Source organism: Phocoena phocoena, chromosome 5, assembly GCF_963924675.1.
Source record: "Phocoena phocoena chromosome 5, mPhoPho1.1, whole genome shotgun sequence".
Lineage (NCBI taxonomy): Eukaryota > Metazoa > Chordata > Mammalia > Artiodactyla > Phocoenidae > Phocoena > Phocoena phocoena.
In genome coordinates, this window is record NC_089223.1 from 119,786,699 (window position 1) to 119,810,868 (window position 24,170).

The window sequence follows — 24,170 nt, forward strand, 5'->3', positions numbered from 1 at the left end:
CTTGGGTACAAGATAAATTGCAGTTGGACTGGAAGAAGAGCTTGCAGGGTTTCAAAGCCATTCTGGCTCCAAAAGCTAAACTTCTCTCTTTTCTGCATCTTTCCCCGCCCCGGAAAAGCTTAGGGTCCCTCCCTAAGAGCACAGCACCAGCCCAGACCCCAGACACCCGCCGTCCCTGACATCCCCGCGCGCCGCGAACCCCTAGCCTCCCGGAGGAGCGGAGAAACTCGCCCCTTTGCCAACCCCTCCCACCTCCAAACGGACCTGCCAGCGAGGCAGCCGAACCTGACCCTCGAACCCGGGCGGCCAGAGAATCGAGGCCGAGACCCAGCTCGGTGCCCGAACAGCTCCATGCCCTCCTGCCAGTGTCCGCGCGGCGCCGGTCACACCCCCTGCTCGTGGGAGAAACCCCAAGGCTCCCGGTGCAGCGAGAGGCGCCCGGGCTGGAGCGCCCCGGCAGTGCTGGCCACGGAGTTCTTCAGCTGCTTGATGACTACGAAGAGCAGGAGGAAAAGTAAGAAGAGCAGAAAGAAAAAGAGCGCCAGGTAGAGCAGAAAGTTGAGCTCCCACTCCATGCTGAAGGCGCCGGCTCTCAGGGGCCGTGCGCGCTCCGCACCCGTTGCCTCTGGCCTGCAAGACGCAGCCTGCCGCGTCCCACCTCCGGTCTCCCCGCGCCGGCGCTCGGGCGCCTCGCCTTGGGCAACGGCTCCGTGGTCCACCCTCGGCCTCCTCCAGCTCGGAGGAAACGCGCCAAGGAGCTGGGGTGATCCCGGCTCCCACCCTCCCGGTAGGCACGACAGCCTGTCTACGCTGAGATCCTCTCCTGAGCTCTTGGGAACGCGAGCTGATTTTTCTAGGCTCAGCCTCCCGGACGGTGTTAGGGCTGGTGTTCTGCTAATGATCTTAAGGTCTCCAGCCGCAGCGTCCAGTGGGGTCTCTTGCCCCCTCCCTTCCTAATTAATTAGCTTCATTATTTTCCCTTGTTCAGGCTTTCCCAAAGGGCAGGCGATGCCATGGCCCAGAGACCCAAAAGTATCAAAGGGGACAGTGAAGGTGGGGTCTGAAGGGCTGTGGGATGACTTAAGGGCGCCTGAGTGAATGCCAGGTCAAGCTGCCTTGCTCTTCAGAGTTGCAGGTGCACTCAGTATAGAGTGCACATTTTTGTGGGTAACAATAGGAAAAAAAATGTTAGAGAAGTATTAGATTTATTTAGAAAAGCATTAAAGAGAAAATGCATTTCAAGTTATATTGTACAAAGCCCACCAATGTTGACTTAGAGTTCAATTTCTTTGGGGGAAAACAGAAACAACACAACCATTTACTTAAAGTGCTCGCTTAAGCCCCTAACACCTCTCTGTAGTGGATTAAGATCACCCACAGCCCATATGGTGCAGCTCTGAAAGAAATCCAGTTGAACTCTTGCTGTGTAACAAATTACCCAAAAACTAAGTGGCTTAAAACAACATAAACATTGGTCATCTCTCAGTTTCTGTGGGTCAATCCTTTGGGAGCACTTAGGTGGGTGATTTTGACTTGGGGTTTCTTATGTGGTTCAGCCAGGTGTTAGCCAAGGTGGCTGTCGTCTGAAAGCTTGTCTGGAGCTGGAGAATCCACTTCCAAGGTGGCTCACTTACATGGGGGGCAAGTAGTGCCGGTTGTCGGTGGGAGGCCCCAGTTCCTTCCAATGTGGGCTTCTCCACAGGGCTGCTTGGGTGTCTGCACAACCCTCTGCTGACTTCCCCCAGAGCACAAGAGCTGAGAGCACTTCCCCCAGTGATCCAAAAGAACAAGGCAGAAGCTGCAGTGCCGTTTACGGCTGGCTTCAGAAGTCATATACCATCACTCCTGCAGTATCCTGCTGGCCACAAGGCCAGCCCTCTTCAGTGCAGGGGTCCAAGGACATGAACACCAGGGGGTAAGGATCATTGGTGGCCATCTTGGGGTCTGACTATCAAAGATGCTAACGCAATGGGTTATCATTGCCCACTCTGTGAGCCTCCAACTTTATTTCATTCTTTATTTGTGAAGATACAGGAGAGGCCCCTGGAATGAATTTGGGGAACAAGGTCTGACATACACATCCCAGATTATTTAATGCGCTGCTTATAATAAATGGCTCTCCCAGTGATGGCAGGGGGCTCAAAGAAGCAGGATGGTATGGAAAAAGCTGTGAACTGGAAGTCTCAAGGACCCAATTCTAGTCTCAGCTACACGTGTCAGTGGTCACTTCAGCTCTCTGACTCTCCGTCCCCTCACCTGTAACACACCTTGCTTACCTTTTCCTTGGATTTGTTGTGAGGATCAAAAATGAATGGGATGTTGAGTAAGAATGTGTTTTCCTAAGTAAATGCCAGGCACTATTATTATTCTTTTACTGAGGGTCCCCAGTGTTATAGACTGCTGTGCAAAATTCCCAGGTCCTAGGCCTCTCCACCAAACATCCTACTGTGTAAGGAATCTCTCAATCTCTCTCTCAATAACATTATTGATCCACCTCATGGGCAGTGGTATGCTGGAACTGGCTCAAAGTTTTTCTCTCAAAAATTCTGCAAGCCATTTGCTAAATACAGCTATGATTAAAAATTAAATCGTATAAACTTACAATTAAATTATGTTAACAAAGGTAATAAATACTCAAAACTCATCTCTTCCTCATTGTCTCACCACATTTTACTATCATCTATGCACTTGAGATTATTTACATCTGTTGTAGCTGTATGGCTGAAATGTTATACAGTAGTATGTTACTGTGTATTTCCAACGGTGCTCAGATGTCATGTAGTATCATGAAATTGGCCACAGTAGGGGTATTTGCCCTGTGGAAATGTACAAGTGCTACAAATCATGGCCAGAGAGCCAGTTGTTAAACACATACCAGCATATCACTGCTCACAGAGTTACTGAGGAAAATTTGAAGTCTTACACAAGTTAAAGCAGAGATCTGTGATTTTTCTGACTACCCAGAATCTATACACCTCCACTCTAGGCACCACATATTCCTACCGGTAGAATTTTCCATTGTATGTAATCTTGGCAAGAGGACAGATCCCAGTGCCTGCTTTCCATTGCCACCTCCCGTTATGGAAACCAAGGGGGTCAGAGATATCTTTTACCCACTCCTGATACAGTGCAGGGAGGAGGGTGGGAAGAGCCATGCCAGATGCATCCGGGTAGCAGAGGAGCTCCCATGCCAGACCAGTCCCCAGAGTGATGAGCAAGCAGTCGCTCTTGCTGCTGCTTCCGTGGCATCCTTGACTCCTGCCCTTTTCCCAAACTGCCTCTTTTCTATTCTGTGAACTTCCCCTGGCTTTCCAGTAAATCTCCTTATTGCAGCAAAGCATGGTGGTTAACAGCAGCTTGCAGATGAGAATACTGCCTGATAGAGAAAGCATGACTTACTTTGCATATGTTAAGTGCTCGTAATCAACAAGGTGTTTGGTAGAAAAGGCATATGCCACTTGGCACATTGCCATCCAGATATCCAAGCCATTCAAGGATGGACACTGAAGCACAGAGAGGTTAAGTGACCTGCCCAAGACCACACAGCTAGCAAGTGGCAGCTTGCATTCTCAACCCTTATGATATATTACTTCACAGAGGAAAGTGCTCTTTTCTTACGCATGACTGTCAAATTAATGACATTTTTTTTTCTTTTGAGCATCAAACTTGAAAGAAACAAATTTCAAGAGACACATACCTTCTACTTATGTGCATCTCGGCTCCTTCCTTTAAAACCTTGAAGGTCAAAGCTTCAAATGAGACAGTGTATCCCTGCAGAACGCAGGAGAAAGAGGCCAAGAAATGAGGATTTTATGTCACCAAACTCAAACCCATTTCAGCCTGCCTAACCATAACTATTTAGATTATCCATTTATCTGAGCAGCTTAAATGGATTTATAAATATTAACTAATAAATCTTCATATTCACTCTAAATAGAGTTTGTACTTAAAATAATATTGCTGCCACAAAAATAACTTATTACATTTATTAGATGCTCCCAATGCTTTTTGCCTCTGGTCATTTTTATATATCTCATAAGATGGTCTGAATTTCAGTTTATATTATCACATATGACTCCATAGGAATAAGACACCACCTTTCTCAGTCTAAATATGCATACTACATGGAAATCCATGTGAAGAAAATCCAAGAATTTTAAAAGCCAGAAAGGACACTCGCTGTAGGTAAGAGTGCTACAGTTCCATTATCTAAAAAGAAAGCCGTGGTGCACACATTGGTAAGGTGAAGGGAGGCTGTGTCACTGCAGTCCTATACCACTGCCCATAGAGTGGACCCCACTTGTACTTTCACTTAACACAGAAAGCCTCATCCACCACTCAGAGGCAGACTTCCCACTCCTCAGTCCCCTTCTCACGAGTCTCAGAACACCTGCTCCTTGCCCCAGCATGTGGACATCCATGGTGTGTAGCAGGATAGGGCTCTCCTTCCCTTTGCCTGCTTTGTCCTCCCACCCTCACCTCTAAAACGGAGGGGAGTCTTTTATCATAACAAGCATCAAAGCTATCTATGGGAAGTGATTAATAGTAGCAGTAGAAGAGGTTGTCCTGTGAGTGTGCTTCTCTAAAGAGCCCAGAGCCCCAAGAAGACACTCAGGAAGGACTAAAAATCTGCCAAGATCCCAGGATGGAACCTACCTGTTGGGGGTACCTGCTAGTTGGAAGCAGCTTCCCCAACACAAGGGCAGGGATAAGAGTAGGAGACTAGAGAAAAAAGAGATTTCCAGGTACCTTCCTGAGGCTGATTCAATTTGGCCTGAAATGAATCCAAAAGAAATGAGAAAAAGACTTTGTACCATGCTCTGGCCTCAAAATGTGTTACTGACCATGATTAGTAACACTGGGTCCTTAAGTAACTGTATACCTTTCCAGATACTGTGGACCATACAAATTGGGTTACAGGTTTCTGCTTAGATGGGGTGTCTCTTAAAGTACCCATGCATGTGCTGGGGATGAGGTCCATACTCTATGGAAGTTTCCCGGCCCTAAGAAGCTATGCTGTAGCTAGTCAGGGCTTGAATCAGTCCTAGTGATCCTGGCAACCCTTAATGGCTCCAAAATACCCATGTTCCTTTGACACCTCTTCTCCCTTGCTCCTGCTTCAAGTACAGATATAACACCATGTTCATTTCTAGGAGATAAAAACTGGGCTTCCTTGGAATTGCCTCTGATTTATATATTTTATCACCCCTAAAACCCTCAAGATCAGAATTAGAAAATCTATGAGAATGTTCACTACTGTAGGAGAGAAAAGTGAGTTGTTCTACCTCAGGGAGTCATCTAAAGTTAATCAACAGTTATTGTAACATTCCAACAATAGGGTTTGCTCTCCACACCCTCCCCTCTTTCCCCATCCCATCCCCAAAAGCCCCCTAACTTGGGCAGTTATGCAATGCTTAGAAAATGAGATATGCTTCAGGAAATAAGTAAAATGCATGTGATAAGCTGCTTAAATCTGATGAAACATTTAGAAATACCAGTGAGTCAGAAGGAGGGAAGGAAGGAAGGATGGAAGGGAAGGAAGGAACTCTAAGGAAGAAATCTATTTGAGGGGTATGTGGGAGATCATCCTATGTGGGTAGCCTTTGAAATCCAGAATTCGCCACTAAGAACAATTCTATGGAGACAACACAACCACCACCGTAATTCTAGACGCTTCCCTTAGCTTCAAATGTCTTAAAACACAACAGAAGATACCCAAGTCTGTCCAATATTAAAAAAGAAAAATGTTAAGTGACAGATGTGGTAATGGCCAAACACTACTTCTTTAACTTAGACTCTTTCCAGTAAGTTGGCAGGAACATTGGAGAAAGTCGATGTGACTGTGGCTGACCCCAGACTTGATCAATATTATGCTATGTAGCAAAATAAAAAGTCTGAGCACAATAGAGATCAATACATCCTTTGTTCAGCACAACTTTAATAATGACAGTGGTGAAACTGTCACCACTAAAGGAAGGTCTGCAAAGCTTCTGTGTCAGCTGATAATGATCAGAGCTGTGGGCTTGCAGAAGCATGGACACACACACGAGGCTGAAACTGGACTGCCCCAAGAGAAAAAGGAATTAGAAAAAAGTAGAATTTTCTGTCACGCATGCTCCCTTAGTGAAATGACAACTTGTGAGCTCTAATGACACAACTAGGGCCTGCATTTCCAGATCTAGGGATCCAAGCTGGCCTCCATGCACACGCAGACACTGTAGTTCAGACTGGCAATGAACAGACTTGGGTCCCAGTTCAGTATACTTGACCCTATACTATACCGTACAGTGCTGTATTTCGAGTCCAATGGACTTGGACACATATCTTGGCTTCATTTCTTGCTAGATGGGGGACCTTGGACACCACTGGTTGCCTACCAAGCACCTCATCCCTCTTTCTTCCTTGTCAATAGAATTCTGACTCTAGTCAGGTATCTGCCTCTTTCCCATGTAACCCATTCAGCTTAAGGGGAATCTCTTTTGGGGAAGTGGGTCCCTGTTGATCTAAAAGTCATTTAGAGAATGTGACAATTTTTTTTTGTACAGGAGGGGGCATATGACCTAAATTGACATAATCTAATTGAAGAAGTGGATTATTAGTCAGTGTCCAAAAAAGAAAACAGAACCACTGTAGGTATTTAAAATAGGGAAATTTAATACCGGGAATTGGTTACAAGGCTATTGAATGGGTAGGAGGAGGAAAAGGAGAAGGTAAAGTAGCACAAGATTATAGCCCCATGGGCTAGAGGAGCAAAAGGGAAAGTAGAATTACATAGAGCACATGATCACTGTTGCCATAATTTACATCCAAGACTTCTCCTGGAAATTGCAAGCCTTCAATAGACTCCAGAATTCCAAAATATTGTATCAGACAGATTCTGCTTGTACAACTGTTGTCTAGGTGGGGAGACAGATTCCTACTGCTTTCTAATCCACCACCTTCCCAGAATCCTTCTCTTTTTATTTTTAATTGTGGTGAAAGATGAGAGTTACCATCTTAACCATTTAAGTGTACAGTCAGTGATATTAAATACACTCATAATGTTGTGCAACCATCTCCACCATCAATCTCTAGAACTCTTTCATCTTGCAAAATTAAAACTCTGTACCCATTAAAAAGTGACTCCCCATTTCCCTTTCCCCACAGCTCCTGGCAACCACCATTCTACTTTCTGACTCTCTGAAATTGACTCCTCTAGGTAACTTATGTAAGTGGAATCATACAGTATTTGTCCTTTTGTGACTGGCTTATTTCACTTACATAATTTCCTCAAGGTTCATCCCTACTACAACATGTGTCAGAATTTCCTTTCTTTGTAAATGAATAGTATTCTGTAATGGTTAATTTCATGTATTAACTTTACCAGGCCACAGGGTGTCCAGACGTCTGGTCAGACATTATTCTGGGTGTATCTGTGAAGATGTTTCCGATGAGATTCACATTTGAATCAGTACACTGAGAAAAGCAGGTGGCCCTCCCTCGTGTGGGTGGGACCAATCCAATCAGTTGGAAGACTGAAAAAAGGCTGACCCTCCCACAAGTAAGAGGCCGGAATGCCTTCAAGCTGGGACATCAGTTTTTTTCCCTGCCTTCAGCCTTGAACTGAAACTGGGTCTCCTTTGTCCTTGAGCTGCTGCTTTTCAAACTGGAACTACACCTTCAGCTCTTCTGGGTTTCCAGCTCACTGACTGCGGACATTGGAACTTCTCAGCCACCATAATTACACGAGCCAATTCATTATAACAAATTATCACATCTATCAAAAAAATTGTATGTATCTATATCTAGCTCAAAGTCCTATTTGTTCTGTTTCTCTGGAGATCCTTGACTAATAATACATATGCCATTGTATGTATGTACCACTCTTATAAATATGTTTTATTTTGAGCAAAAAAAAGCTATATCATATGATCTAAAACATTTAAATAATCTACTTTGACTATAGGTTATAGGAAGGCATATACATATGCCTCCTGAAGAACTTTTTAGCCAATCCAATATTTCCTGAGGAGTTTAAATATTTTTAATGCAACAAGTCACACTGCCATTTAGTTTATGTGAAAAATATTTCTCCTCAGGGTTTTCTATATTCAGAGAGGCCAATTCCACAGTGGTTAGGGTACAGGCCTGGTATTATTGCCTCTGTGATATGTCATATTAGCAGGCCCGTTGTCATAAATATGGGTTGGAATCTACAACAGAAACTCTTGGTGAGAGACTAATGCCCCCACTAGGAAATATACCTGGATATTCCTTTTGTAACCATCACCATAAACCAGCCAACAAATGACTGCTTAACCAAGCCTCCCTCTGGCTTTTGCACCAGCTGTGAATCAATCCAAGGAATCTTCTAACCCTCGCCATGGAAATCGTTACTGCAGACTGGAGGCTGCTGGCTTGGGACAGGCAAAGCCTCTGTATCGCTTCACTCATACATGCTTTCTTTTAACTTAAGGGATCTGAGTACCTAAACACCAAGATGATTGGCATCCTGGAGACAGCAACATTTAAAGCACCTTTTCAAGAATTCAGAAGTTATGGATTATAACTTCAGCAATATAGAGATCGTCCTATCATTCTCTATGACCTGTGAAACACTGTAAAAAGAGAATGTTCAGGGTGTGTGTGAATCTGGTGGTACTAGAATATTAATACCGTCATGAGGTTTTCTTTTGCTCTGCTGCAGATACCGTTGGTTGAGCTAAGTGACGCAGTTACCCGATAATGAAAACGAAGATTTGTGACATCTGATGAAAACGCATATTCCTGTCAGCTGTGGCACACCTGGCTCTTCTGTGTGCCCTTCCTAATCATGATCTCTTCATGTGGTGTATGGCTGAGCTGGTGGGCTCTGATTGTCACTAGACACCACCAAGAATTTTACTTCTCCACCCACCCCAGCGGGTGGTTGAGCTGTTTCTCACCTATGAGGAGAGACGGATACACAACTCATTACACAAAACTCAGCACCTGCTACCAACATATTTTTTGGTTCTTCGTATTTTCATCTATCTTGTGTATTTCGTTGGATGAAAAATAAAGTCTGTTGCAAGAAGAAAACAGCCATTTATCGGTTTCATCGTTTGGCTGATGCCTTAGTCATACTTGCCAGTATGATTTTTCCTCCTCCTTTTCCACATTTCTTCAGCTTTTCTGTTGTTGTGGAAAGAACACTGGTGGGAAACAAAAGGCCTGGGGTCTAACCATCCCATGCTAGCATAGCCATGTAACACTGGGCATGTCTTTCACTTCTCTATGCTTCTGCTTCCTAAATTAGGGGATTGAACATAATTATCTCCATGTCCCTTCTGGCTGCAAAATTCAAATGACTTATCATTTTTACTGCCAAAACCAGGGAGTGGTAGAAGAGTGAGATTATCTGGGTGAATTGCTCCCAGCTGCCACGATGATGGGGTAGGCTTGGAACCCAAAGCGCCTTCTTTCAGGAAAGCAGTTTCCTCTGGGAAGGGGCCTCTGACACATTAACAGAAGGGGTTAGTGAACCACTGCTCACCACCCGCATGACATTTTTCTTTTTAACTTTAAGGAAGCAGGGTTTTTCACATGTAACCAACATATCAGTGGCTCCTGAAAGCAACCACTTTTTCACTATGTGCAAATCATGAAGCAGGACTCAGTACAACATGGATGCCTTCAAAAGAGAAAATCACGCTACAGAGCATCACTGAACAACACAGAACTTACTGAAGGAAGAATTTAGACCACAGAGCTAACAAATATGCACTGGATGTTTCTGTTGCTCCCAAAGGCCTGGTTGGCTGTTTGGGCAACTTAAGCTGTGCAATCCTTTTAACCCTTTCTTCCCCAAAGTTATTATTTTCCCTCCTTTGCTTTCTTTGTTAGGCAGGAACCCTGAGCGCCAACCTGAGCTAGCTTCTACCTGTAGGTTCATCAGATTCTCTTTTAAATGAAATTTCTGCCCACAGGAATTCTCCTATCAGTTGCCAAGAAGATATTTCCCCCTGAGTATTACACATAACTCTTTTTTTTTACGTTATTTAGATTTATTATTTGTTCACATTTTCTTTACATCAGAATATTATTAAGAGTTTTTTTACATTTTCAATTGAAAGTGTAAAAAAGCCCAAAATTAAGATTCATCATATTTGCTTAACTTTTATCACTAGCAATTTGATTATTAGCAATTGTCCATTCCTGGATCTTCTCTAATTTTTTTTTTATTGGAGTTAGAATTGCTTTACAATGTTGTGTTAGTTTCTGCTGTAGAACAAAGTGAATCAGCTGTATGTATACATATATCCCCATATCCCCTCCCTCTTGAGTCTCCCTCCCACCCGCCCCCATCCCACCCCTCTAGGTCATCACAGAACACCAAGCTGATCTCCCTGTGCTATACAGCAGCTTCCCACTAGTTATCTATTTTACACATGGTAATGTATATATGTCCATGCTACTCTGTCAATTCATCCCATCCTCCCCTTCCCCTGCCCCATGTCCACAAGACCGTTCTCTACATCTGCGTCTCTTTTCCTGCCCTACAAATAGATTCATCAGTACCACTTTTCTTGCCATAAAAAGGAATGAAATTGGGTCACTCGTAGTGATGTGGGTGAACCTAGAGTCTGTTATACAGAGTGAAGTAAGTCAGAAAAAGAAAAACAAATATCGTATATTAACGCATATATATATGGAATCTAGAAAAATGGTACACATAACTCTTCAACCTCTCTGATCAAGCCCAAATCATTTCCAAATAAGAAAGAATGTGAGGGAAAGACTACTGTGTTAAGAAGACCTCCCAGGTAGGCTGCTGAGGACATGACTTCATGCTAATGCAATTGCAGGCACTGCTTTTTATTCTCTTTTAGATTAGAGTGAGTAAAACTCCATTGTACAGGCTTACAAATGAAGCTTTCCAAATCCCCAGCACCCTAAGAAAAAGGCTTTATTAGTTTTTATCCAATTTTGAACAAAAATTGAGCTCATCTTAAAGATTATTTAGTACTAAAGAGTACTGAGTGTTTTTATCAAGCAGTTGCCAGTCCATTATTTTATATTGTGTTTAACATCACCATAATCATTTTATGACAGTATTATAAAGCTAGTATATTTGGTGCGCTAGTTGGTATTCCTGCTTTTCTAGCGAGGTTTACTCTGCCACGGAAATAATGGGACAACATTTGCTCTCAACATCAGCACAAGCAGCGTATTAATTTAAAGGACAATTGTTTGCCCATCAAACTATTGATGATCATGTTTGTAAAACATTTCATGCATGATGGCAGTGTGTTTCTAAAACTAGTCTACACACTGTGATTTTTTTTTAAACACCATGAAATTAAATTGTGAAATAAGTCTTGCAAAGATGTCAAAATTTCACTCTCCAGTTACTGGAATATATAAGGGATAAAATAATCCTGTGTTTTGTAGGTGAACTATTGAATGAGAAACACTCTTTTTCCAAAGCTTTTCTAAAGGAAAGTAAAGGCACAAGCTGTTTAAACTTATTGCTGTAGATACAACTTTGTCAAAATGTAATACTAATCTGTATATCTAGCATGTTTTAAAAGCACACAGAATTGAGCGTTGCTTCATTGTAGAGTACGGTGATTAAGTCCCTGGGTCCTAGAGCCAGGCTGCTTGAATTAAGAAGTCTTCACTTCCCTGACCAGCATGTGACCTCAACTTTGTGACTTAATTGACTCATCTGTAAAATGGAGGTATAAAACCATATCCTCAACATTGGGTTGTGGTGAAAATTAAATGTACTAATACATATAAAGAGCTTAGAACATTGCCCGAACATGGTAAGTGCCCAATAAAAGTTAACTCTCATTCTCATTATTATTTCACAAGTCAGGATGTTAACACCGCAGTGATAGTGCCAATCTGTGATAACATAAACCATCTGTAGAATTCATTGCCTACCTCACTAATCACACCTACCACTCTCCAGATCATGTTTCTGCTATTACATTTATAGTTGTTTTCTATTTTTTATACAGTGCCTTTTATTTTTTTACTTTTTTGAATTTTATTTTATTTATTTATTTAGAAGGTTCTTATTAGTTATCCATTTTATACATATTAGTGTATATATGTCAATCCCAATCTCCCAATTCATCCCACCACCACCAGCCCCCCGCCACTTTCCCCCCTTGGTGTCCATACGTTTGTTCTCTACATCTGTGTCTCTATTTCTGCCCTGCAAACAGGTTCATCTGTACCATTTTTCTAGGTATAGTTTTTTTCTAATGTTTAAATTTTTGATACATCTAGAATTTAATTTTTGGTGAGGTGTGATTCTACCCTTTTTTTCCATATGACTACCCTGTTTTCCCCAAACCATTTGTTCAATGAATAACCCATTTTTCCTACTACATTTCTGTATCTATTCACTCTCCTACAACCTTAGACCAAATCTTCAAACTAGGTTTCAATTATGCCTGAGGGTACATGAAGACTTTCTAAAGGGCACATAAGCATGGTTAGTTTTATGCTTATGTACAGATCTTCAACTTCCATGTACTTTTTCCTAAAATCATTTGCCTACGAAGATGCCAGTCACCAAGGGTCTCTCTCTTTCTCTCCCTCTATTTTTTAAAAATAGACTATTTTTTAGAGCAGTTTCCGATACACAGAAAAACTGAGTAGAAAGTACTGTTCCATACACCCTCTACCTCTACACACGTGCAGCCTGCCCCACTATCAACATCCTCCACAAGAGTGCTACCTTTGTTTTTTTGGTTTTATATTTATTTATTTATTTGGTTGTGCTGGGTCTTAGCTGCGGCAGGCAGGCTTCTTAGTTGTGGCATGTGAACTCTTAGTTGCGACATGTGGGATCTAGTTCCCTGACCAGGGATCGAACCCGGGCCCCCTGCATTGGGAGCGCAGAGTCTTCTCCACTGCGCCACCAGGGAAGTCCCAGAGTGCTACCTTTGTTACAACTGATGAATCTGCAGTGACATATTATCACCCAAAAGTCCATAGTTTACATTAGAGTTCACTCTTGGTGGTATACATTCTATGGATTTTGACCAAAGTATAATGACATGTATCCACCATTATAATATCATACAGAATAGTTTCACTGCCCTAAAAATCCTCTGTGCTCTGCCTGTCTATTCCTCTCTCTCCCACTTATTCCCTGGCAACCACTGATCTTTTTACTGTCTCCACAGTTTTGCCTTCTCCAGAATGTCATATAGTTGGAATCATACAGCATGTAGCCTTTTCAGATGGGCTTCTTTCACTTATCAATATGTCAAGGGTCTCTTCTCATACTCTTCTTTCCAAATTTCCTCCCATTTTAGCAAGAAAATCATATCTCTTACCTAGTCTTAATCTTAATACTGTACTTTGCCAAATGAATAATCCTTTAAACAATTCCCTTCATCAAGGCACCATAACATATCCTCCCCCACCATCTCATTAAGAGATACATTTCCAATAAATTTTACTTCTTCGGTGACAAGAAACATACCCTCATCTGCTGAAAGGCTTCAGTGGCTCTGTCTCCCTGCCACATCAGGCAGCCTAGCAACGGGCCAGCTCAAAAACATGGTGAGGCAGCTTCTTGCTGATACCAGCCTCACTAAGCTCCAACTGCTACTCTTTTCTAAGAAAGTCATCCCACCTCTAGGAAGCCGCTGTTGTTACATAGTTAAACAAGTGCTTCCTGTCTCTTCTCAATGCCCTAGGTTTACATAAGTGAGCTCCTAGGCCTAACCACCTCTCACGGGAGGAGAGCTTGGGAAATCCTGTGTGCTCTTCTGCTGACTCTTAGATGTAAGACTTTCCATTAAGCCTTGCCTTATGCCCTCTCTGTGTATTGTTTGGGGGTATTAGTGCCAACCAGTAGTCATATAATAATTGTTTATCAGAATTCATAATTTATGATGTTCTAATCAAATGCATATTACTGGTATTTATAATAAGTCAACCCAAAAGAAATTGTTTTACACATATGTTCATAGGATATATATTTGAGGTGAAGAAGCGTGACAAGAATGCCAATAAAGGTGTTCGACATAAAAGCCTATTACATTAGGATAAAAATCTACGGGAGAAGTGGAACAGAAATGGAAGCTGGAGAAAAAGAGACAATATGAAATTTCTGACAGAGAGGAGCTTGTTTATTAGTTTTGAATGGCTGGCAATGGGTTCAAATCACTGTGGTGCTTTTATTTCTACTGAAGAGTGATAGCTTTATTTTAAAATATAGATATTTGCAGCATGCCATAAACAACATCCTTCACTACTACTTAAATTTATAATGAAAAATTTTAATATCAATTTAAAATGTTTTAGGGGAATAGAGTTTTTCAAGAAGCTTTTAGGGGGACTGTAATCAAAAATATCCTAGGGCTTCCCTGGTGGCGCAGTGGTTGAGAGTCTGCCTACCGATGCAGGGGACGCGGATTCAGGCCAGGAAGATCCCACATGCCGCGGAGCGGCTGGGCCCGTGAGCCATGGCCACTGAGCCTGTGCGTCCGGAGCCTGTGTGGAAAATAAAGAAACCTAGACTGCTTATTTTCTTACATCCCGACCCTGTCCTCCTCCATCCTCACACTCAGTTGGGATTATTCAGGTGCTTCAAGGGGTGTGCGTGTGTGCATGTGTGTTTAGGGGTGCCAGGTACAAAGGTTCTGTAATTTGAGCCCAACTATCCTAAGAGTTGCTCAGTAAATGTTTCTTGAGATCAACTGAATTGAAAATAAGATATTAATAATTTAAAACAAAGGCAAAATAGGATACAAAGATAAGATTCTTTCTCTGTCTCTGCTTTCATAAATTTTCTGTGATAGTGGATTACAGGTGGTCTGCACTCCAGAGAACACAGTCCTTGGCTTTATCCTGCCAAATATTCTTTTCTTTTCTAATCAGCAACTTTTATGAAGGCTTAGAACCTTGCTGCTTGAAGTGTTTTCTGTGGATCAGCAGTGTTGGCATCACCTGGGAGCTTTTTAGAAATTAAGACACCCAGGCCTGACTCCAGGCTTTTGAATCAGAAGCAGCAGTTTAACAATATCACCAGGTGATTCTTATGCATATTAAAGTTTGAGAAACACTAGACTGGCAGCCCGCAGTCGTCTAGTTAACTCATGGGTGACAGCCACACCTAGTGAGGCTCCAGTTCTAAATGTACCTCAATGTATTCTTGGCTGTTCCATGACTACCATCATCATTAACCATACTAATGATATATACCGATAAGCCAATTAACAGGGCACTTCTGCATACATTATCTAATTTGATCCCAACTACATTCTTCAATTTAGAACAAAGTACTTTCTGCAAAGTGCACAAATTTAATTCCAACAACGTGAAGAGACAAGTAGAGTTTCCTGAATTGTTTTCAAAGATGAACACACTCTTAAGTCCAGAGAGTCATTTGGAATTATTTTCAGATTTAATAATGTCAATACTCTTCACTCAAATATATTTTGTTGTTATATTCCAGAAAATTTTAGGAAAAAAACATAATAAAGTAGTGATTTAGAGTGGGTTGGCTTTACTGTTATATCATAAAAATCTAGGTCTGGTAAGCTGGGATGAAGTGAGAGAGTGGCATGGACATATATACACTACCAAATGTAAAACAGATAGCTAGTGGGAAGCAGCCGCATAGCACAGGGAGATCAGCTCGGTGCTTTGTGACCACCTAGAGGGGTGGGATAGGGAGGGTGGGAGGGAGATATGGGGATGTATGTATATGTATAGCTGATTCACTTTGTTATACAGCAGAAACTAACACACCATCATAAAGCAATTATAATCCAATAAAGATGTTAAAAAAAAAATCTAGGTCTGGAAAGCATGTTAATAAAACTATGTTGAGAGAGGTCAAACAGCTTGTCCAAGAGAGATTCACAATCAAAAACACCTAAGAGGCAACTAATAAATCAACAAAAGGATTTTAAAGGTCTAATTGCACATGTACTGTCTCAGGTACTAAGTAAAGAAATAAAAACACTTGGTATTAACACTATATATCTGTATCATCCACACTTCAACCCTTATGCATTAGATAGGATACCAAATCATAAAACAATCACCACCACCTTTAAGGAAATTTTTTTTTCTGCATAAGAAGAGACTAAATTCAGAGATTAAAAAAAGTAGAAAACAATCACAGGGCAGAATATGGAAAAGAGCTTTATAATTTAATATTGTATGTATCAAAGTGATATAAACAAGCAGACTGAGGTGGGATTAGTAAGATAAAATGGTGATCAACACTTATTTCAAGGTTTTCTAGTTGATTTCTTTTGAACCCATTGCTTGTTACTAGGCTGCCAAGAAGGAAGGTCTGCAGGTGGGTGGGATGAACAAAAAGGCAGAAGGATCAAACATGCACCAAGGAGTGGTGGGAAATGAGCCATGGGGAAGATGTCTGCAGAGACAGGAGGCAGTTCTACGTGGAAGGTCAAGATCTGTATTAAGTGCACCACAGATAAGAAATCAATAGACCAAATACTAATATTTCATCCCTCCTACCAGGAGGTCACTCACTCATATTTAGACATGTTATTTTCAAGGGGTTATATCTGGTAAATTGGACTCCTTAGTCTGCTTTGGCAAGCCTGGTGGATTTCTGGGGTTCTAACATTGTGTCTCCTTGTAACGCAAGAAGCCCTCTTCTGGGCCAGAAATCACAAAAGAGCCTTGCAGTTCTAATGGGTTACTTCTTGTGTCAAGACTGCGCTGTCATAGACATGCTAGGAGCCCTGTACATGTCTCTAAACTTCTTGTGTGGAGTCAGAGTGAGTCCATGAACAAAACCCATCTTGGCTTCATTGGAAGTTCATCACTGAGTATCAGGTCCTCACACACAACAACCTTACCTTATATATGTAACTCACTTAACACAGATTGTGACCCCTCACCTCCCCACAGACACACATAAAATAGCCACTAACATGCCACATCTCTGAGGGCATCTTCTCCATTGCTTAGTTCCCACCCCTCCTTGGAAACTGGCTTGTGTTCTTTCCTCTGCCTCTTTGTTCTAACCACCCACCCACAGTCGTCCTCTTCTGGCAGCTCGAAAGGACCTGGCACTCTTGATGTAACTACCGACGGCACTCTGCTTCACCAGATCGGGTTCTGACACCATGCTCTGCTGCCAAGGGCCCTGCCTCCCTCCAGCTGTTCCCTTATTTTTTCCTCAGCAGTGTGACGCCCACAGGAAGGAGTGGGGGAGAACTCAACCCGCAGCAGCCCTGCTTCTATTCCTGGGCTCTGCTGAAAGCTCTTAAGTACCCGACACAACTATGAGTTACTGAGCATAGGGCTTTTACAGAGTTTGGGCTAATCAAATGAGCACAGTTTGCTTTGTACTTTGGGACAGAATGAATCTTGTTAATTGGTGTCACAGAGTCTTGAGCCAAAATAGACATCATAGCCTGAGGGGAGTGGTCACAGTGTGGAGCCACCTACTTTCGGTCCACAGGACTACTTTTTAAGAGTTCAGGTGCTTCCATGTCCTGGCTATTGTACATAGGGCTGCAATGAACATTTTGGTACATGACTCTGTTGTACAGAGTGAAGTAAGTCAGAAGAGAAAAACAAATACCGTATGCTAACACATATATATGGAATCTAAAAAAAAACAAAAAAATGGTCACGAAGAACTTAGGGGCAAGATGGAAATAAAGACACAGACCTACTAGAGAATGCACTTGAGGACATGGGGAGGGGCAAGGGTAAGCTGGGACAAAGTGAGAGAGTGGCATGGACATATATACACTACCAAACGTAAAATAGCTAGCTAGCGGGAAGCAGCTGCATAGCACAGGGAGATCAGCTAGGTGCTTTGTGACCACAGAGGGGTGGGATAGGGAGGGTGGGAGGGAAGGAGATGCAAGAGGGAAGAGATCTGGGGATATATGTATATGTATAACTGATTCACTTTGTTATAAAGCAGAAACTAATACACCATTGTAAAGCAATTATACTCCAGTAAAGATGCTAAAAAAATAATAATAAAAAAATAAAGAAACTTTAGAAAAAAAAAAAAAAGAGTTCAGGTGGATGTGAGCTAGACACTGGAGCCTGCCCAGGCAGAAGTTGTTACTCAGACCTTGTACTTGTCCCTGACTTTTATCTATGGCACACACACAGCATCTGTCAAATTAGGGGGAAAATATCCCACCACTCTAACACGTTCACAGGCTTAAGTCTTTATATAATTCTTTCCAGTGCTTATTGCTATGGATTTATTTTCACACAAAGTTAATCAACTAGCTTGTAGTTCCTTCAGGGTAAAGTTGAAAGTATTGCCATCTAAAACCACTTCATGAAAATATACACCAATCCCATTCTCTGTGAAAAGCAGAGTTTCAAACTGCCTTCTCAAAACCTGATTATCAAAATATTGACTAATCTCTTGTAGAAAAATAGAATGCACTGAGAAGCTTGTGAAATACATTTTGGATGGCTAAATATGTTGTGGGGTTTTTTGAATTCTGTAAAATTTCCCAATTCTGAACAAATTTCTTTATACATCTTAAAGCAATAGCCTGGCTGAATGGTGCTTGGTGCTTTGCATCACCTCAACTGGCTTTGGTATCCTCCATATTATTGTTTATGATGAAAACACCATCTGTCCTTGAGAAGGTTTTGAAACTATTTTGAAGGAGGGTAGTTTCATTGAAATTTTACTTAATTTATACAATATTGGCAAAGGTTCTGGAAAATACTCTTAACAGTTGCCTCATAACAAGGACATAAGGCTATTTAAAATAAAATGACATTTTCTAATTTAAAGAATATATTTGTTTATTAAGTCTATCATAATCATGTTGGTGGTACTTTTACGCAAAATATGGTTAATAATCTATCTTGTTAGACATAGTGAACACTCACACTACCAAAGAGGAGAAAGCCTCAGATTAATAGATGTCTGACTTTTGGCAAGTTACCTTATTTATCTAAGCATCAAAATCCTCATCTACTTAACGTAGTTGGGAAATTCAAGGCATGGAGTTGCTTTGAACAGTGCCTGGAGCACAGTGGGAATGCAAAGGTAACTGAAGATTACTTTTCCCAGGCAGCACAATGGCTGCCAGTAAATATGCTTCCACCTCCATCCTATTCTTGCTCTTCTCTCATTTATATAGCATTTACTAAGTACCTGCCATGTCTCAGGCTTAGGTGCTAAGGATAGAAAAGTGAACGAAACAGACCCTTCAGATGGAGCTGAGTAAGAGACACAGCCAGGTAAACAGACCACTTTAAATGTATGCCTTGGAGGAGACCTTCAAGATGGCTGGGGAGTGAGACGTGGAGATCGCCTTCCTCCCCACAAATACATCAGAAATATATCTACATGTGGAACAACTCCTACAGAACACCTACTGAACGCTGGCAGAAGACCTCAGACCTCCCAAAAGGCAAGAAACTCCCCACGTACCTGCGTAGGGCAAAAGAAAAAAGAATAAACAGAGACAAAAGGATAGGGACGGGACCTGCACCTCTGGGAGGAGGAAAAGTTTCCACACACTAGGAAGCCCTTCACTGGCAGAGACAGGGGTGGCGGAGGGGGGGAGCTTCGGAGCCACGGAGGTGAGCACAGCAACAGTGGTGCGGAGGGCAAAGCGGAGAGATTCCCGCACAGAGGATCGGTGCCGACCAGCGCTCACCAGTCCGAGAGGCTTGTCTGCTCACCCGCCGGGGCGGGCGGAGGTTGGGAGCTGAGGCTCGGGCTTCGGTCGGATCCCAGGGAGAGGACTGGGGTTGGCGGCGTGAACACAGCCTGAAGGGGGCTAGTGCGCCACAGCTAGCCGGGAGGGAGTCCGGGGAAAAGTCTGGAGCTGCCAAAGAGGCAAGAGACCATCGTTTCAGGGTGCACGAGGAGAGGGGATTCAGAACACCGCCTAAACGAGCTCCAGAGACGGGTGCGAGCCACGGCTATCAGCGCGGACCCCAGAGACGGGCATGAGATGCTAAGCCTGCTGCTGCCACCACTAAGAAGCCTGTGTGCAAGCACCTCACCTACCGGGAGCCTGTGCAGCCCGCCACTGCCAGGGTCCCGTGATCCAGGTACAACTTCCCCGGGAGAACACATGGCATGCCTCAGGCTGGTGCAACGTCATGCCAGCCTCTGACGCCGCAGGCTCGACCCGCATCCGTACCCCTCCCTCCCCCCGGCCTGAGTGAGCCAGAGCCCCCGAATCAGCTGCTCCTTTAACCCCATCCTGTCTGAGTGGGAACAGATGATCTCAGGTGACCTACACGCAGAGGCGGGTCCAGATTCAAAGCTGAACCCCAGGAGCTGTGCGAACAAAGAAGAGAAAGGGAAATCTCTCCCAGCAGCCTCAGGAGCAGCGGATTAAATCTCCACAATCAACTTGATGTACCCTGCATCTGTGGAATACCTGAACAGACAACGAATCATCCCAAAATTGAGTCAGTGAACTTTGGGAGCAACGATATATATATATATTTTTTCCCTTTTTCTCTTTTTCTGAGTGTGTATGTGTATGCTTCTTTGTGCGATTTTGTCTGTATAGCTTTGCTTTCACCATTTGTCCTAGCATTCTGTCTGTTTTTTTTCTTTTTCTTTTTACTATAGTTTTTAGTGCTTGTTATCATTGGCAGATTTGTTTTTTGGTTTGGTTTCTCTCTTCTTTCTTTTTCATATTACTTTTTAATTTTTAGTAATTATTTTTTATTTTAATAACTTTATTTTATTTTTCTTCTTTCTTTTTTTCTCCCATTTCTTCTCAGCCGTGTGGATGACAGGGTCTTGGTGCTCTGGCTGGGTGTCAGGCCTGTGCCTCTGAGGTGGGAGAGCCGAGTTCAGGACATTGGTCCACCAGCGACCTCCCGGCTCGATGTAATATTAAATGGCGAAAGCTCTCCCAGAGATCTCCATCTCAATGCTAAGACCCAGCTCCACTCAATGACCAGCAAGATACAGTGCTGGAAACCCTATGCCAAAAAACTAGCAAGACAGGAACACAACCACACCCCATAGCAGACAGGCTGCCTAAAATCATAATAAGGTCACAGACATCCCAAAACACACCACTGGACGTGGTCCTACCCACCAGAAAGACAAGATGCTGCCTCGTCCTCCAGAACACAGTCACCAGTCCCCTCGACCAGGAAGCCTACATAGCCCACTGAAACAACCTTAGGCACTGGGTGCAGGCACCAAAAACAACGGGAATTACGAACTTGCAGGCTGTGAAAAGGAGACCCCAAACACAGTAAGTTAAGCAAAATGAGAAGACAGAGAAACACACAGCAGATGAAGGAGCAAGGTAAAAACCCACCAGACCAAACAAATGAAGAGGAAATAGGCAGTCTACCTAAAAAAGAATTCAGAGTAATGATAGTATAGATAATCCAAAATTTTGGAAATACATTGGATAAAATACAAGAAACGTTTAACAAGGACCTAGAAGAACTAAAGAGCAAACAAACAATGATGAAGAACACAATAAATGAGATTAAAAATTCTCTAGAAGGAATCAATAGCAGAATAACTGAGGCAGAAGAACAGATAAGTGACCTGGAAGATAAAATAGTGGAAATAACTACCGCAGAGCAGAATAAAGAAAAAAGGATGAAAAGAATTGAGGACAGTCTCAGAGACCTCTGGGACAACATTAAATGCACCAGCATTCAAATTATTGGGGTCCCATTAGAAGAAGAGAAAAAGAAAGGAACTGAGAAAATATTTGAAGAGATTATAGTTGAAAACTTCCCTAATATGGGAAAGGAAATAGTTAATCAAGTCCTGGAAACACAGAGACCCATACAAGATAAATCCAAGGAGAAACACGCCAAGACACATATTAATCAAACTATCAAAAATTAAATACAAAGGGACTTCCCTGGTGGCACATTGGTTAAGAATCCACCTGCCAATGCAGGAGACATGGTTTCAAGCCCTGGTACAGGAAGATCCCACATGTTGTGGAGCAACAAAGCCTGTGAGCCACAACTACTGAGCCTGCGCTCTAGAGCCCATGAGCCACAATTACTGAGCCTGGTGCCACAACTACTGAAGCCTGTGTGCCTAGAGGCTGTGCTTCGCAACAAGAGAAGCCACCGCAATGAGAAGCCTGCACACCACAATGAAGAGTATCCCCCGCCCCCTGCTTGCCGCAACTAGAGAAAGCCCGTGTGCAGCAACAAACACCCACTGCAGCCAAAAAATAATAATAATTAATTAATAAAAATTAAATACAAAGGAAAAATATTAAAAGCAACAAGGGAAAAACAACAAATAACATACAAGGGACTCCCCACAAGGTTAACAGCTGATCTTTCAGCAGAAACTCTGCAAGCCAGAAGGGACTGACAGGACATATTTAAAGTGATGAAAGGGAAAAACCTACAACCAAGATTACTCTACCCAGCAAGGATCTCATTCAGATTCGATGGAGAAATTAAAACCTTTACAGACAAACAAAACCTAAGAGAATTCAGCACCACCAAACCAGCTTTATAAGAAACGCTCAAGGAAATTCTCTAGGCAGGAAACACAAGGGAAGGAAAACACCTACAACAACAAACCCCAAAACAATTAAGAAAATGGTAATAGGAACATACATGTCGATAACTACCTTAAATGTAAATGGGTTAAATGCTCCCACCAAAAGACATAAACTGGCTGAATGGATACAAAAATAAGACCTATATATATGCTGTCTACAAGAGACCTACTTAAGACCTAGGGACACATACAGACTGAAAGTGAGGGGATGGAAAAAGATATTTCATGCAAATGGAAATGAAAACAAAACTGGAGTAGCAATTCTCATATCAGACAAAATAGATTTTAAAATACAGACTGTTACAAGACACAAAGAAGGACACTACATAATGATCAAGGGATCAATCCAAGAAGAAGATATAACAATTGTAAATATTTATGCACCCAACATAGGAGCACCTCAATACATAAGGCAAATGCTAACAGCCATAAATGGGGAAATCGACAGTAACACAATCATAGTAGGGAACTTTAACACCCCACTTTCACCCATGGACAGATCATCCAAAATGAAAATAAATAAGGAAACACAAGGTTTAAATGATACACTAAACAAGATGTACCTAATTGATATTTATAAGACATTCCATCCAAAAACAACAGAATACACTTTCTTCTCATGTGGTCATGGAACATTCTCCAGGGTAGATCATATCTTGGGTCACAAATCAAGTCTTGGTAAATTTAAGAAAATTGACATCGTATCAAGTATCTTTTCTGACCACAACACTATGAGACTAGATGTCAACTACAGGGAAAAATCTGTAAAAAATACAAATACACGGAGGGTAGACAATACATTACTTAATAACCAAGAGATCACTGAAGAAATCAAAGAAGAAATCAAAAAATACCTAGAAACAAATGACAATGAAAACAACAGGACCCAAAACCTAAGGGTTGCAGCAAAATCAGTTCTAAGAGTTTTAAGTTTATAGCAATACAATCCTACCTTAAGAAACAAGAAACATCTCAAATAAACAACCTAACCTTACACCTAAAGCAATTAGAGAAACAAGAACAAAAAAACCCCAAAGTTAGCAGAAGGAAAGAAATCATAAAGATCAGATCAGAAATAAATGAAGGAAACAATAGCAAAGATCATTAAAACTAAAAGCTGGTTCTTTGAGAAGATAAACAAAATTGATAAACAATTAGCCAGACTCATCAAGAAAAAGAGGGAGAGGACTCAAATCAATAGAATTAGAAATGAATAAGGAAAGTAACAACTGACACTGCAGAAATACAAAGGATCATGAGAGATTACTACAAGCAACTCTATGCCAATAAAATGGAAAACCTGGAAGAAATGGACACATTCTTGGAAAAGCACAACTTTCTGAGGCTGAACCAGGAATAAATAGAAAATATAAACAGAACAATCACAAGCACTAAAACTGAAACTGTGATTAAAAATCCTCCAACAAACAAAAGCCCAGGACCAGATGGCTTCACAGGAGAATTCTATCAAACATTTAGAGAAGTGCTAACACCCAACCTTCTCAAACTCTTCCAAAATATAGCAGAGGGAGGAACACTCCCAAACTCATTCTACAAGGCCACCATCACCCATATTCCAACACCAGACAAAGATGTCACAAAGAAAGAAAACTACAGGCCAATATCCCTGATGAACATAGGTGCAGAAATCCTCAACAAAATACTAGCAAAC

General features: G+C 42.1%; 1 protein-coding gene across 1 annotated transcript; it reads right to left on the minus strand.

Annotated features, from left to right (window-relative positions):
• Nucleotides 1-383: 383 nt before the first annotated feature.
• Nucleotides 384-575, minus strand: SMIM43 (small integral membrane protein 43). Its single transcript, XM_065878321.1, has one exon. The coding sequence runs from the start codon at nt 573-575 to the stop codon at nt 384-386; it is 192 nt and encodes a 63-aa protein (XP_065734393.1).
• Between the last annotated feature and the right edge of the window lie 23,595 nt (nt 576-24,170).

Excerpts from the sequence above, each read along its gene's own strand:
- SMIM43 (XM_065878321.1), bottom strand. The coding sequence starts at position 575 with ATGGAGTGGGAGCTCAACTTTCTGCTCTACCTGGCGCTCTTTTTCTTT.